This window comes from Corvus hawaiiensis, chromosome 2, assembly GCF_020740725.1.
Source record: "Corvus hawaiiensis isolate bCorHaw1 chromosome 2, bCorHaw1.pri.cur, whole genome shotgun sequence".
NCBI lineage: Eukaryota > Metazoa > Chordata > Aves > Passeriformes > Corvidae > Corvus > Corvus hawaiiensis.
The window spans coordinates 103250755-103267586 of NC_063214.1; the positions used below are offsets into that span (position 1 = coordinate 103250755).

The following is a 16832-nucleotide window of genomic DNA, read 5'->3' on the forward strand; positions in this document are numbered from 1 at the left end:
CTTAAAAGCTGGGCTTTTGCCAAAGTGGACATACCTAAAAGAGAACATAATGATGTGTGTAATGGGTCCTGACCACGCAGATGCTGCTACTGATGCTGAAGGCAGCATGTGGGCGTCACTCATGTTCATCCCACACGTGTGTGACACGTGGTGACAAGCCCCGAGCTGTGGGAGCTGCCAGGGCTAGAGCCTGGGGCTGGGGCCGACCCCCTGGCCGTGGTGCTGCTGCACAGACAAGGGGCTGCTGCAGAAAAGTCTTTCCTCAGGGTTCTGCAGGCTGCAAGTAGATGGGACAGCCTGCCAGGGATCTGGCTGCATCATGAGCACATATGTGGGGTGCAGAAAGGATGCTTTGCATTTCTCAGGCAGAGGGCCTGGTCTCCCAGTGAATGCAAATCCATCTACCCCTCTGCAATACATGTAGAGCAGAGCAGCACTAATCCTCTGTGCCCCTCCAGCCACTGCAGTAAGAGAAAACTGGACTTAAATGAATAAATCACATGACGTAGATGGAGGAATTTGTGCCTTCTGCTTTATACTTCTCCAAGTATGGTAACAGCTGGCTGTTAACTTCTTCTGTGTAAGTAAAAATGACTTCAGCTTTTTCCTTCTTTTTCCTTATGCATATTCTTTTCTGATTCTAAGATTCCCCATTTGCATCACAGTGCTATCCTAATTCCCAATGGTATGAGATTATTTTCACACGTTCTTTTTTCTTCCTAGATTAAGCTAGTGATTATTGCATCCACTAAAGGCCTTTTCTAAGCTCAGACCAGTATGTGAATCCCTTTTCTTTGGTCCCTGACTTTTAAAAACTTGAGAGAGCAGTAATTCAAATGCAAGTAGCCATGCTGGGAATGGTTTCTGACTCACTGTAATTACTGGAGCAAAGGCAGTTAAATAGAGATACTGATAAATCTGCTCCAAGGAGTATATAGAAAAGGAAAAAGATATTCCTCCTCCCTCCTCCTATACGTAAAAATAACTGTATTCTAAAAGGACAGAAAAACACAAAAGAAAAAAAAGGGCTTATTTTTTTCTTTTAGCCTGAACTCCAAGATGATATGTCCAAGAGGGCCTACCAAAAACAGGGGACCAAAGTTCAGCTGTAGCATAAAACTGAATGAGCAGAGATTCCATTAGAGATTAAAATGACAAAATTAAGGTCAATTAATTTAGGTCAACAAAGGAATGACCCAGTTGTTAACTATGGGCCATTTCCCATGTCTAGAGCACCTTGACTGCTGCTCTGGAGAAGCTGTGTCCCCTATGGATTCTGTGGCACACCTGCCAGTCCCTGTAGGTATCTCCTAAACCCTGGGGTTTCCCAAATGGCAGTAGATGCCAATGCTTAGGCACTAGTCACTTACATGTGGGTGTTTAGGTGTCTTAGTTTTGAACGGAACACCTCACAGAATATCTGTTTCCTCTTTCATCTATCTGAAATTATGGGGTGGGTTTTTTGTGGTTTATATTGCATATAAAGCTGAAGAAAGCATTTAGCAGTTACTGGAAAATGAATCACATAATTTTTTTTACAATAACAGTCATCATTGTCAGCCCTTTATGTGCCTTTTCATGTAAAATAAATTGGCAAGCACCTAGAAAATAGCTTCAAAATGAGTGTAAGTTCATATGCATTTGTCAATAACAAATATATCTGACAAATTATATTTTCTTCTACAGCAGGGTGACCAGAACCAGGAAGAGACAAGAGGCAGTACTTGTCACATAGTTAGTTCTCAGTGAGGCTTCTGGCACTGTGCCCTGTGGCAATCTTAGAAACAAACAAGGGAAAGGTTACCAGATTGAAAGTACCACAAGCAGGTATAAGAGCTGCTAGGAAAACTCTGCTCAGAGAGTAGCTGTCATTAAGTACATTGTCCCAACAGTGGCACTGATGGGTATTTGTCAGAGGACGAGAAGGTCTGTCTCAGGCTTAACATTTTTCCATTAGCTCTCAGACATCCCGAGACGTGGAACAGAGGATATGTTTATTACATTTGCAACTGATGCAGAACTAGACTGTAAATTTGCTGCAGCACAGCACTGAAAACAAACATGATCCTGACGAGGTGGGATTAAATCCACATATGTTCCTGTCAAGGTGAAGAGAGAGTGGAGATACTTCTCCTGAGCCCACAGGGGTTGCAATGGCTGTGAAGGGTGTGTTATTCAACTTTGACATGGTGTTATGAGAAAGGAAAGCACTATATTTGGGTTTGAAGACTTGAATGATTGTTTTTATCCTTTTGCTCCAAACAGCTGATGAAGTCTTGCACTGAATTTTATATTCACTTTTGGACACTGCTCTTGTAGTAAAAGCGATGTAGAATGAATTGAAAAGAATCCATAGGGAAGCAACACAAATGACGAGAAATCTCAAACCCCATGATTTATAGGAAAAGACTGAATCAAATAGGGACTTTAAACTTACAACAGAGAAAAAAGAATTGCGGGGGTGGTATTGTTCTTCAAGCACAGCAAGGAAGACATTGCCTGACTGCCATATTTGGGTGCTGGAGGTTCAACACCTACCCTGACAAGAGCAAAGATGCTATATTCAGCATTTCCAGCACTTGGGCCTGGCCTAGCTCCCTTGGGAGAGCTGATGGGACATCAGAACAGGACTGCAATAATTGTAGGCTGAGAGTTTGCCTTGACTAAAGTGATTGTAAAGCATGCAAATTCAAGTAGCAATTAACTACGTATCATGTCATGTCTCTGCCAGGACAAGTGTACAGTTTATAAATCTTCTATCATTGTTCGCTCTTGTACTTTCTATTTTTTTCTTTTTTCAGTAATAAAAGGTGAATAAATAGGTGTGATTCTTCTAGAGTGAACTTGATGAGTTGTTCTGAGCAAGTTTACACGAGCAAGGCTTTGGGAATGTCATGGAAAGCTGTCTTTCAGTTAAAAGTTATTTTTTTATACTGCTAATTGGAATTTATGACTCAGAGATAATCCCAAAACTATTTTGATTCAGTAAGAGAGAAAAAAATCCTCTGAACCTCACATCACTCATCTTTCCCACAGCACATTAATCCCAGTAAAATCCCTCTTTGTTCTCTCCTTACCTGTGCAACTTTCCAAATTTGGTTTTGCTATTATTGCCCCTGACTTCAGTAGTTCTACACCACAAAATCATTTTGCTTCAGAACTGTTTCAGTTCCTATGAAATTACATGGAGGAGAAAGCTTGTTTGAGAAGGGTTGGGTGGTTTTGTTTCAGGGAGTGGCCTTGATTTAATGTGAAGATGTGAGGCTGGTAGCCCTTCCCTTTGCCAGGAAGGATGTTATCTTCAGTCATAAAAAGTCAGGGAAATCCACCCATTGCTGGTCTGTTGTTTTTCCTCACTAGAGCCTTCACTGTTTTGCTCAAGGCTACCTCTGGGATAAATTTCTGGAAAGCTGCCTCCAGCTGGATATGCCCCATGATCTCCCTTCAATGGGAATTCCTTAGCAAGGCTAAGATTCAATTATTTGTCTGTTGACCATTATCTTAAACTGAGATTAGATAAATTTTAATTACCACCCTTGGTTTTGTTAAGATTTATTCTGCCCAAAATAAAACTGCTACTGAAACTCACAGGTTTACTTTAGCAGAAATGAAGAGGTAGAGTTAGCATTCTTTATTACAAAAATCAAGACACATTCATACAATCCAAAACTTGCTAATAAATTGTTATTTCTTCTCGTATCCACAATTTCCTTAGCCTGGTAAAAGCAAATCACTGACAGGTGGTCAAAGCACCATCTTTTATAACCCAAATAATCTAGATTACACATTCATTTATATATATCCCACAATACATCCGCAGTATCTTATTCCAATAACAAAACATCAGTTCATTTACATTTACATTAATTCCATATTTTAACACCATTCAGAGCACAATAACTTTACAAAGATTTTGTCAAATTCCTTTTGGATTACAGTGACTGTGGTTACATTTCATTAACATCCTTGACAGTGACACCTCACCAATGCCTTGGCAAAACTTCCTCCTCATCCAGCGTCAAACATCTTCACCACCCTTCAGACACATTCCATTCCAGCAATTCAAAACAAAACCATCCGCTGTAAATTTTAATCACTTAATCAGTGCCTGCTTCCATGTAAAAGACAAATCATCCCTACTTCTGCCACATCAACCCACCAAGCTCCCAAACCTAGAGGCCTCAGTACCTATCAAGTACCATCATTTACTGAAAAATCTTGGCAGGTTCAACTAGAGACAGGAAAAAGTGTCTCTACGTTCCTTACAGTGCTGTTGGAAGAGCCCAGAGTTTATGAGGAGATAGGATTAATTCCATGCTTCTATGGATTGGGAAATACCTAAGGATGTAAGGCCTTGCTTACACATAAATCAACATTGTAAGTGGATAGAGATTTAGGCACCAGAAATGAAGGAACACTTTTGTTAAAGTAATAAAATTAACAAAAGTAATGAATCACATTGCCACAACCTGTGAAAATAAGTTACAGTTTAAAAGCTGTCTCCATTTCAGTACTCAACAATGTTACAAATCCAGCAGTAAGAAGACACATTTTACAGAAATTTTTTTGTTGTGCTATATCCTGTTCCCAGTTCCTTCTTTCTTGACTTGTATTTCAATTCCATTATTTTCTGATGCTGCTTCCAACTCCAAGACCCCTAAGCAGGATGGGCCAGTGCAGTTTCACAAGCTATTCCCATATTCTCTGTAAATAGAAATCCTCAGACTGGTCCCTCCAAAGCACACCAGGCTATATCTGTCACCTTTCACCATGACTTTAAGTACACTAGATTCTTCTTTGTCATGACTTTTACAAAATATTTCCCTAGTCTGAGTGAGTTTCTGACAGTTTTCCTCAGTTGACCTTCCTGGATCATTAATCCTTTCCACAACAAAAAGTGCTTCCTTCAGAAACTCTCACCTTTTATTAGAGAATTTTTTTTCTATCACCCTGAAGAGCATCAACAATTTTAACTTAAAATTTTCTCCAGCCTGAGTAATTTCCTTCCCTTTTATGAACAAGCAGTTAACAATACTTTGCATGTGAATATTTTTTCAACTGTGCACTCTATTAACCTGAAGAAGGAAGCATACCTCACCACAGCATCATTAGATAAATACTCATGCTGTTTAGAAATAGATAAAATGAAACCTCTGAAAGTGATCTGTACAATATAGAGAGGTGAGTCTAAGTTAAAACCCTGGGAAAAGGGATATTTACATCCATCTACAGAATATTTTTCTCTTCTCATTAAGATTTTGTGGATGGTAACCATCCAAAACAATCTACCATGAATGTCAAAAGGATTTCCAGTTATCCTTTGGAGAACTAACTATTTCCTTTGCAGAAGATGTAAATAAATAACATAGAAAAACAAGTACTTTAGACCTCAGCATCCAACTTACATATTAAAGAGCCAACACTTCTCAGCTATCTCTTATGCATTTCTTGTAACTGTTGGCTACTTCTCTGTTAGAGGACAGTTTTGCTGAGGAGCTCTTGATTCCATACCACAGCCAAATCATTTGGCCCTGGCAATGCTATTAATGTGTAGCATTTTGCAGCATTGGGTAAGCAAACCAATTTAGGATCTAAAATACTTGTGCACAGGATCAGTGCAATAGAATACATATGAATACATATAATCTGCAAGCCAGTTTGTTTTGTGGTCAAATAAAATTGTATTTATTTGTTGACACTGCCTGAATGGACATTTTACTGAAGCATTATTATAAATGACTTCTTGTGAAAAAACAAGGGCTCAGTGGCTAGAATAGTCCTTGTTAAGAGATGTCTACATTTAATATGACTTTGACCTACAATATTTCACCTTATTCATATTTAAGAGGCAAAATCTAGGCTTCACTGAGGGCAGGGAAAAATCGCCTTCGTACTTCAGCACAGTAAGGATTTTAAGTCAGAAGCTGTTTATAAATTTCTGTATTATACCCAAAGAAATGGATTTACACTATAAAAATGTCAATATACCATTTGCTAAATATATAGAGTGATAGTCACTTGATCTGGCTTTAGCTATCTAAAAGACAGGTATCAAATACACTCTAGCTGTTTGTGACTCCTCATATAACCAATGGTTAAAGTTCAGGCACGGAGTAAGAGTCTCCCTGTTCTGAGTTAGGTGGCTGGAATATCTGGAATGGACATTTGCAGGTGCTGTTTATTTCCCATTCCTTATGGGAGATGCCTAGAAAACATGCTTATGCCTAGTTGACTAATATTTGGTCATTTAGACTGAAGTGTGATTAATTTCACACGTAAAACTTCATCTCAAAACAGCAAGGTTCCTTTATTCTTCTTGTCATCATACAAAGTAACCTTCTTGATTTCTATAGACCTAACTGTTCATAAACAAGCACACTGCATTTATTCTTGTACCATTTTGACTTTTACTCAGAACTGTTACTCACCTTTCCTAGGGCTAAACCCTCATAATATATTTACAAGCACAACCACTTTCTTATCTCCATTCAGACAGTAACAGCTGCACTGCCACATTTACATCTGCCCTTCTAATGTAGGCTCTTCCTTGGCTTTCCCTTAGGACAAGCCTTTATCTGATCCTGTGTTATTGAATATCACCTTTTAGACCAGAATTTTGCAGTCTTCCAGCTGAGCTTCTACCAGACTCACTGCACTGGGCTAGCAATGCTTTTTGGTTTTGCTTTCCTAGGTGTATTTCCCAACGATGTTCTTTCTGCCTTCAACTTCTATTTCTCTCTTTCATTATCGGAGTACCAGTCATCATAAATCCTCCAATTTGTTTCTGCTACTATCATAATAGTACTATTAATCTGCTACTGTTATAATAGTAGCAAATTAAAAATTTCGGATATGTCAGTTGTAACAACAGTTTTGCACACAGAGGTTTTGTTGCATTTTCTTTGGTTTTTGTTCATTTGTTTTTTTAAAAATAATTTTCTTTATTTTTTGCATTTCCTTTGCTTTGACAATGAAGATCAGTGGTATGAGCCTTCATGCAACGGAATTTGGCAATTTTTTCTTCCCATTTGTCAGACTTTTAGGAAAATGGGAAGAAAAACTATGGGAAAATTATTTTTTTCTCTTCAAATGAAGTGAGAGACTGCCTGCCCACAAGTACTGCCAAACCTGACACATAAGGAGGCAGCTTTCCAGGCTTCCATGGAAACATGGAAAAATGTATCCATTCTCCTTATGCAGACCTTCCTATGAGGATGAATAACACTTAAAATTTTCCCTTTGATCCTTTTGGACATGCCTTTAGAAAATGTGCCATCCTCATAGCCTGTCCTGCAGCAGATTTGCCTTCCTTTTCCTGACTATGGCAGAAGCTGGAGAAGCTACTTGAGAAATCAGACCTTGCTACTGCAGCCAGTTCGGCCTCTCTTTCTGTGGGGTCAAGTTCCATCCCAGAGAAGCCTGTTTAAAACTTCGTAGCATAATTCTGTTGCCACACAAGATGTGGAGTCAAGGGCCATCCTGTGCCTTTACTGTCCCTGCCATGAGAAATGCCAGGGACAGATTAGAGATTAAGACCTTTGGGATCTGGCTTGCTTCTCCTTCTACTTGTGGGGAAGCAGGAAAAACTGGTAGAGTGGGAACACTTTTAGGGTGAGTTGTACCCCCATATACCAACCAGCCCCTCAGGATGATTTGCAGAGCTTTTGAATTCCAAAAATAGATAAAAAGTTTTCAGGTCTTAGGCCTTCTGTCTGCATGAGAACCAGCACGAGTACTGGTCCATAAAAATATTTTCCTTTCCCTGTACCCAGTAGCAGCTTTGTAGTTGATTGATCACTTTTTTTTTTTAATTCTACATGTTTCTACTGGCACAGTTAAATATACATGAAAGCGTTCATAACTTGATAGTAATTCAGCCTTGAAACTGGCTAATGGCTTATGCAGACTTCAAGACTATTGAGAACTCTGTACTTTTTCCTATTAAATTTCTTCATCCTGAGAGATTCCCAAGTAACACTAATATGGAGCAGTGACTTCATAAGAATGGAAAGACAAATCATTCCTGTTTCATCCTCTCCATGGAAGGAAGCAGGAAAATTCGAACTATTGATAGCAAATAAACAACTTTTTCTTCTCTTTTTCTTTTTGTGTATATAATTCAAAGTTTTCTCCTAATTTCCTCAATTGTTCTTGCATTTGTTAGAATTTAAAGCATAACTGAGGGCACTTTCTTAATAATAAACCTTGTTTTCCTAAATATATGCAATGTAGTAATCCTATGACTACACTGTTAGAAGAGAAACAATATTATTCTGTTCTGAACTCAACTGGGACCTGTTCTAGGTCCTACCTTGTTCCTCATCTCTACACTCTGCCATAACCTGCTGACATTATATCAGCAATGTGTGTTTTAAAAAAATGTTTGTTTGATTAAAACCTAATAGGTAAAAAAAGCCCCAATATTTTCAACTGCAACTTCAACAAATGTTCAAGGAGCATGTGGATGTAAACTGATGGACAAAGTGAGACAGAGGTCACAGTCACTAGAAAAAATTAAAAGGATGTGTTACTGATTGTATTAAGGAACAAATCGCCTTTTGCTAATTTCTAGTTCTGGGCTGGCTGTGCAACTGGTTGTAATTACAAATGCAACAAAGAGGCTTTCCACATCTTCCTATACCTACAAATCTGGATGAATCTATTTCATCCTCTTGCTATCACTACTACTTGCATAAACAAGATGACAGAACGATAGATCAAATAATCCTCTGCTGGTGGGAGATGGCCTCACTGTGTTAGCACCACCTTCACACTGCCACAGGGTGGACTTTTTCCAAATTCCATAAGGAATCTATGCTTCCAAAGAGAGACATATATTTCTAGGCTGGAAACTACTGTTAGTGAGGACACACAATATTAATAATAATAATAATAAAAATTAAAAAGAACCCCCAAATCCCCAAGCTGACATTAATGAGGTTGAATATATATATTACTACTATTAAAGGGAGCTCGTTCCAGGGTTATCCTAAAATAATCTACTATCTCTCTGCTTGTGCTCCTTAATCAGGTCTCCTAGTGCTGTTTTAATTAGAGAGCAATGCTATTAAGCCCAGAATAATGAAATCAAATAATTCAGTAATTGTAGAAGAGTGACAGGTTTATCTGCATTCCTTCTTTATCTTCTACTTCAAAAATATTCTCAACATTCAAGCTGCCATATTTCATTTTGACTTTTCATTTCATTTTTTGTGCACATTCTGAAAACAGTAATTTTTAAGAAAATAATTTTTTAAAAAAGCCAACTTTTTGAAACACACACTTCTTGCAACTATAATATTTAAAAATTTAAAATGAGACTGAAAATAGAAAGAAGGGTGAAGGAATAGAAGGATAACAGAGAAACATTTTCAAGTGGAATTGTCTGTTTTCCAAGTAAAATAAAAATGAGGGTGAAGTAAAAAATTACTAATGAAAACTATTCCCATCTTGTCATGTCACAGTTAGCTGTCATTTGTTACATGTTTCAGTGATCTAAACAGCTGTAGCTGGTTTTTTTCCTATTCAAAGGCTATACAAAACACAAAGCCTCCATTTGCTGCCCTTTAGAGGCTTGATTGTAAGCTATTCTAAGAGTTCATAATTTTAAGGAATACTCCTAATTACTATCTGTCTGTGTGTATTAACAAGAAAGGAGGTGATATTCCTTAAGAGGAAAAATCTCCATGAGTTCAAATAACTATATACATTAGGACAGTTAAAGGAAGCAGACTTCTAAACTTTTTAGCTATCATCCATTTTTAAATGGAAGTCCAAGAACAATAGTCTTATGCTAGAGCATTATATCATAACTTGTGTATCTGCGACTCTCATGATTTTTACAAAAGTAACACAGCACATGCTAAGAGAATTGTTCCCACACTGCCTGGAGGAAACAGCAGTGCATTGCCTGAACAATTCACCCAAGAAGAATGTTATTGAGCCATACATTTTAAAAGAACCAGACATTTTAAAACACACCTGTGCTGGCCTTGGGAAACAGCTCATGAGAAACTGTAGTTTTGCTAGCAGCTAAAGTGCTTTCTCCAAAGACATGATTTAATGGGAAGTCTGAGCTGTTCTCACAGGGGCTCCTGCTTCACTTGGGTTTGACTCTTTGGAAAGTGAAGATTCATGGGCTTGTACCTACCTCTGTGTAAATCAGGACTATCTCCTTTGAAGTCAGCAGATGTAAAAATCTGGGTGAATAAAGGAGGATCAAGGCCTGGGGCTGTCATCCCTGCCCTGCTGCTTTTATTCAGGTTAGGATTTCAAATATGTAATTGCAATATTATTTTTCCTGTCATTTGGGAATGTGGGTTGAGCCTGAGTGGGAACAAAAGGATGAATAGGTGCAGGCTTGCTTTGCAGAGCTGCAGCATGGTGCCAAGGCAGGTAGTGGTGGCAGGTTTTCAGCTGCCCCGTCACTCTGAGTGATCTCTCTCAGCACTGCTCCAGAACTCCCTCTTTTGCTACTCTGTTCCTCTCTCAGGCAGCAGTAATTATGTCACTGTCAATCACACTGTAGTAGAAGACTTTGTGACTTCCTAATATATTGTTCCACTTTTAAACCAGAACTGCCTCAACACTGATGATTTTCAAGCCCATATCTTTCATATATCACCCTTGTGAAATTTATGTGTCCCTCACCTTTAACCAGTATCATGATTTGTGCTAGACTTCCTTACTCATAGCAGGTTGAATCCCACCTGGGAAAGTAACATACTTGGTCAATGGCATAAGCATCAGTCCTCAGGTTGGAGGTGATGTTGCAAAGGTTATGGTTGCAGCCGATGTGTTCAGTGATCTGCCAGAGGCACATGATATGGCAGGGCTTGCTAAAATAAGTAACATGATGACAGATTTTACTATTTACAGTTTCATTAAAAGGGTCTGCACTTGAATCAGAAAACCAATAAAAAAAATTAAAGAAACAGAATATTCCATTTAAAGAGTGGAGTTAATACAAAAGCCTGCATCAGAAGAAAACACTTGCACCTGCACTGTTCCAACTCCCACAAGAATGACAAATCAGCCTGTTCTGGCACAGAGATTTGATTTATGTACACAGAAGCCCTAAACCTCACAGTACAAACCAAGAGTCTTACCCACACTGAAAGCATTGTTAACATCATTGCTCTTTAGTCTCTTAACTTTTTGTATGAAAATCAAGTACTAAATCAAAGGTTAAAATGTAAAGAGGGTTTCTTTCATTTTAGAAAGCACAATAAATACAAATAGCTCAGCATAATCTAGAACAGACACCATCAGCACTTGGAAGTGAGCAGGGCTTTCCTCAGTGTGGAGGAGACAAAAATACTGTGCTCATTTCTATATGGGCAACCAACTAAGTAAAACAGGAAAATACTGCTTTTACATCCCTATATCTCAAGACACACTTCCACTATTAGAAAGATCAGTATGTGAAAACACATCAGAGGTGGTGTTCCAGTAAAACTCCCAGCATGTCACTGCAAAACCAACCTGTGCACATTTTGTTTATCACCAGCTTCCCAAAGGTACTGAGGTACTGGTGTGTACTTCCTGTGTGTGTCCAGCACTTCTTCACTCCTAAACCACTAATTAAAGCAGTGTTTCCAACTAAAATTAATACCCTCAGTTTTGGTGACACAGATAAGACCCAGTAGCAATCCTCACTTTGTTTTGGTGCATGTGCTTATCTGAAAATTGTGCTGCTGCAAATAAAAGCAGAATCTGCTAACTACTAGACATCTGCTTTATTAGAATAATTAAAAAAGAAATACTTACACTGTGTTAGATATTAAATAATATTTTAATGGAATCTTTCAGTCTTTCATGTGCTGTAAATGCTGGGCATATCAAAATGAACTGGTTAACAAGCTGACATTTTAATTTGTGCTTTCAATAGTGTCCTGTTGCGTTTTCTAACATGTAAAGAATATAGTGTTTACAATTAAGACACAGGACTAAAACAGATGATGCACACTGCAGTTTAGTGACCTACTATTGCTAAAATAATGAAGAACATGTCTTTTCACCTGTACTTGCAGATTTCCTGCTTTCCACAGTGTACCCAGACCTGAGCGACTTTTATGCTGCCTACCCTTGGGACCCTCTGCTCACTGGGAGTCTCTTTGCTGAGCAATTGAAAAATGGGATACCCAAAACCGACAAAGAATAAATTAATGGCACAAAAAGCAGCAACTTTATTGCTTTCTGAAAGCAAACAATGGGAAAATACAGTAGACTGGAGACAGTCTACTAAATAATTTATGACATATAGCCCATTCCAGAATGATTTTTTTCTCTATTAGGTGTGCATTAACACATGAAAGTCAAACATATGGAAAATCTTATCTGGTCCTGGAGAGAAATAGTCCCCCACCCTTCCATTACCTCAAGCTCAACACTACTCTGAGCTGCTACTATCTTCTAAAGAGATTACGCTATTATTTGTTCTAATTCGGCTGAATCCCAAACTGGGTTTTAAATACACTTTTGAAACAATCATTATACCAACACAGGCTTTATCTACCACATTCACTGCTTGCATCTCAGCAGATTATTCCTCAAAAATCTGCACTTCTTAAACACAGCATTATACAATGCTACCTCATTCCTAGTCACAAAACTTTCAAAAAAAGGGAAAAATCCTCATCTAAGAGTGCATGCTACATTAAAGTACCATGTTTTATTTTTATACAAGGACTACTTGTTCCCCCAGATTTCAATTCATAACTATGGACCATGCAAAATGCCACAGACCACAGAAGCTACATTTTCAAATGGAAGTTTTTATTGATTAATCAGGCATTGAATCAAGTATTGTAAAATAAACAGATTTTGTTTGTTAAAAAATGTCCAGAAGAATACCATTCATAGCAAACTTGTTTCCTCGTCATACAGAATATGAAATTATTCAAGAAATGACCAAAAAGGAACACCTGACTAATTGCTGTCACTTTGTATGTGTATATACCTATGTATGTATATACACAAATTACACACTGTATTTGTGCATATGCTGGTGTGTGTATACCCATACATATGTGTACATATATACACAAATATATATGCACAAAGAGTACTGTCTGAGCTAAAAGGACATTGGAGTAATGTGGCTTAGCTCCAAATGAATTATTCTGTGTTAAAATAAAGATGATACAGCAAGCTCTGTAGATAACAGACCATGCTTTTTCCATTGGCCAAAACCACGATCTGTCTTTACACTCATGCTCTATCTTTACAGTGAAAATACATGAAAACATTTGGGACCTCTTCAAATTCATGGCATTAGTTCTATCCAGCTCAATCTCTGCCAACATTGTGTAACCAAACACTGAGCAGTGTTTTCAGTTTATCCACTACTGAAATAATCTTCTAGTTTTAATATTTCTGGCAAAAGAGAAGATACACAGCCTTGCTACATGTACTTTGGAAATTCACTCTTTCCTTTTAGGCAGAACTTGGCAATAACCCTAGATTAAAAGTCCTTTCTTCATGCATCCTTTTATCACTGCTTTGCATCAGTCATCTTCTGTCAACTCATTTTCAAAATTTTCATACCATCTCAGCTACCTCCCAAACATTCCAGGTCAGATTATCTGGGCATTGTATATCAGATTGTATCAGTAACATTGTACTCAATTTTAAATTTAATGCTTGGGGACTGATTTACTTTTTCATTTTTGAGGGTATCTGTTTCTTGATTATTAAAGACACTATGATAAACACTGAGGTTCGCTATATGTACACACTTTGCCTTTTTATGCCTACTTGAGAAAGATCAGTGGCTCCTACCTGTGAACTATGGGACGTTGCCCAGCTGAAAGCCATGGTATCAGCAATGTACTGCCAGATTTTTCTACATTTAATTCAGCAGTTAGCAGAGCATGTAAAGGGAAATCAAAGAAACATGGAAAGGCATTTATTTTCTATTCCAAATGGGCATGTACATATTCGCCTCATCTTGTTCATAAATTTCTGATATAATCATAAGGCAAACTGTAGTACAGCTTTGTACCTGGAGAATCAGTATTTAAAAAATCTGAAGCTGAGCTTGGGACCATTTTATTTTGGACCCATTAGTGAACAAAGTGCATTAAGGCATCTTTTTTGAAAGACACCTAAAGCATGGTTATAAATTACTGAGCAAATCTTTAAAGCTGATATTCAATTTATCCTTTCTCTATACAGGCAGATTTTCACCACTTGCATAGTAACAACAAAATGCTGTAGGAAAACCATTCTTTTAAAGTTGTCATATGCCTCAAGCATCTCCCAAAATGATCATTTGTACATAAGCATTGCAATAATTACAAAAAGCTTCTATCTGTAAAGGGAAAGAGAAAAAAATGCACCTGATTCAGCTCTGAGATAAAGTACATACAACCTCTATTGCCTTCACTGAAGCTCTTCTATCAACACCAGGATGAATGTAGGGTCTCCCCATGCAGATTTCTATCACTGCTGAGAGCTTACTCTTTACTTTGCATTCACAAAATGAACTGTGCTTTCCCAAACAACCTGGGACAATGATAACCATGAGCAAACTCCAGCTGCAGTGTTTCTCCATATAGCACATGTAAAACAGATTTCCTTGCTTTGTTATAGACACTACACAGTGTATGACAATGAAACATTTGTATTTAATTTAAAACCAATGGTAAAGTGGCGCATGTCTCACTTCCGAGTTGTTGGCTGGGCTTGCTATGTTGAACCTTGTAAAATCAGCAATAAGCATTCACATGTCTACCATCAGAACCGTGACATCTTCTATTACAATCAATCCTCAAATGATGCTTTATCAAATTAGTCTACAGTCAGACCTTGGATTGGCTGCTCTCCTCCAGTGTTGCTGATTCTCAGAGATGGTATCGGTTTTCCACATCCTCAGTGATTCTGTAATGTTTCCCAAAGACGAAAGCGAAGCACTGGTAGATGGGAATATTGCCATCAATAAAATAAATCACCAGATGATTTATCCACTCACATTTCTAGGAGATATTCCACATGTTTTTTATGAACTGAGAGAGCACTGCCCTGTAAACAGAAGTAAATTAAACTTTATTCTTTTGCTGTGTTGGCGAGCTCCACTTCCTCTCTTGCTTATTTTTTTTCTTTTGGTCTGCACACTCCGATGTGCAAAGTAGACATTGGGAGATCTCGCACTCAACAAGGCTGGTAATGAGACCACTAATGTGGGCACAAGTAAAACTTGCGGTATACTGACTTGTCCACTATGCAGTTTTCATCCTTCTGATTTCCTGCTATTATCCACTGTAAAATAAAGTTATGCAAAAGGCTGATGAAACTTTAATTAACAGGACCATCAATGTGCAAAAAAACCCCCCAAAACAACAAGAAGTCATTTCCCAGGTGTCCATACTAGGCTTTCACTTTTCTTTTTTTTTTTCAATTTTTATAAATAATTTATAAATCTTCCTGTAAGAGATGAAATACAAAACCAACAAAACAAAACCAACTGAAAAAGAAAGTTCTAACATATTATTAAAGCCACTTCTTGTCCTTCAGTACAAAATACACAGAAAGAGAGATTCTCTCCTTGCCAGTTTTGCCCAAATTTGGCAGCGTTGTCTGGGATGCCACATGGGTCCACCAGCTCCAGGTAAGCTCCAGCTGGCACCACTGGGCTGCCCTGGGAAGATGTGTCATCCTACCTTTTGGCTTTTAGCAGTCACGCGAGCTGCTCGGAGGAGTCTAGGTGGTCAGGGATAGGCAAGCCAGTTATAATGGTCAAACATTTATTCCACACTGTGAACGTGGGGCACACTGGCTGGCCAAATGTAATGTCAAAAGTGTAAAGGTGTAGGGAGTTCAAAGCATCATAAAAGGCAAGGGAACCGTTGTCGTAGTCCAGCAAAATCCCGACCCGCCGGAGGTGAGGCGCGGGCTCAATGGGGATTTCTTTGCTGTTGTGCCGCACCACCCACGTGTTATTGCAGCGGCAAAGCACCCAGGAGGCAGAATTCTTTCCAATCCACTCATGCTTCGGTGCTGACTTGTAGGAAATACCAATAGCATACCTGCAAAACAAAAGAACACCTCAAGGAAACAAATGCTTCCTGCCATTTTGTCTCTCAGTGAAGTCACATGTTAGCCCACAGAAGCTGCTAAAGTGCCTCGGCCTCTTACTGCTGTGGGTTAAGCTCTAATTAAATGATGTTTCACCACAACATCTGCACAGGCTTAATTAATGCTTTGCCCTGTCTCTCTTTTGGGTCTGAGAGGTCAGGGAAACTCATTGTATTATTTTTAGTTTGGCAGCTGTGGAAATTTTTTTGAGGACTTGCCTCTGGTGTTGAAAAGGAAGATTTTTGCGTATTCAGCAACTCAGAGTTTGAATTGCTGGACCTCAAATTTCCATTTCCAACAGACGAATACAGAGAAATTCACTGATTTTAAAATACACTGCTATCTGTCAGCTAATCTGATCTCTCCTTGCTCCTTTAATACATGGCCCAGAAGAAGGAATGCAAGAGTAAACATCAAAGGACACATTAAACCCCTTCCCCCATTTTGCCATTTTCAAATATGTTTTGCCAGATGTTGGTGTGGTTTTCAGATTCAAATGAGTATTTTTGAGAGTGGGTTTCAGGCCAAGTGAAGCAATTGTAGGTAAAGACATTTGCTCTGCAAACCAAAATTTATGGCAAGATGTGCAGGGCAAAAGGACTGCGAAAATGTTCTCATTAATGGACACTGAGGAAAAATACCTGATTTGTCATATATAACAGAAATTTAAAAGTTCCTCATGTTCTAGACACACTGCAGTATTTGCTGGGCATTCAACCAACAGAAGTTAATGTGCCACAAGGATTTTTTCCCCA

General features: G+C 38.4%; 1 protein-coding gene across 4 annotated transcripts in view; it reads right to left on the reverse strand.

Annotated features, from left to right (window-relative positions):
• Positions 1-3616: 3616 nt before the first annotated feature.
• Positions 3617-16832, reverse strand: part of MID1 (midline 1) — a 249910-nt gene continuing 236694 nt past the window's right edge. For all 4 annotated transcript variants that reach the window (XM_048329100.1, XM_048329093.1, XM_048329111.1 and 1 more), the window contains one exon: positions 3617-16028. In XM_048329100.1, the coding sequence (XP_048185057.1) occupies positions 15680-16028 (349 nt within the window). In that variant the 3' untranslated portion in view covers positions 3617-15679. The remainder of the gene's footprint in view (positions 16029-16832) is intronic.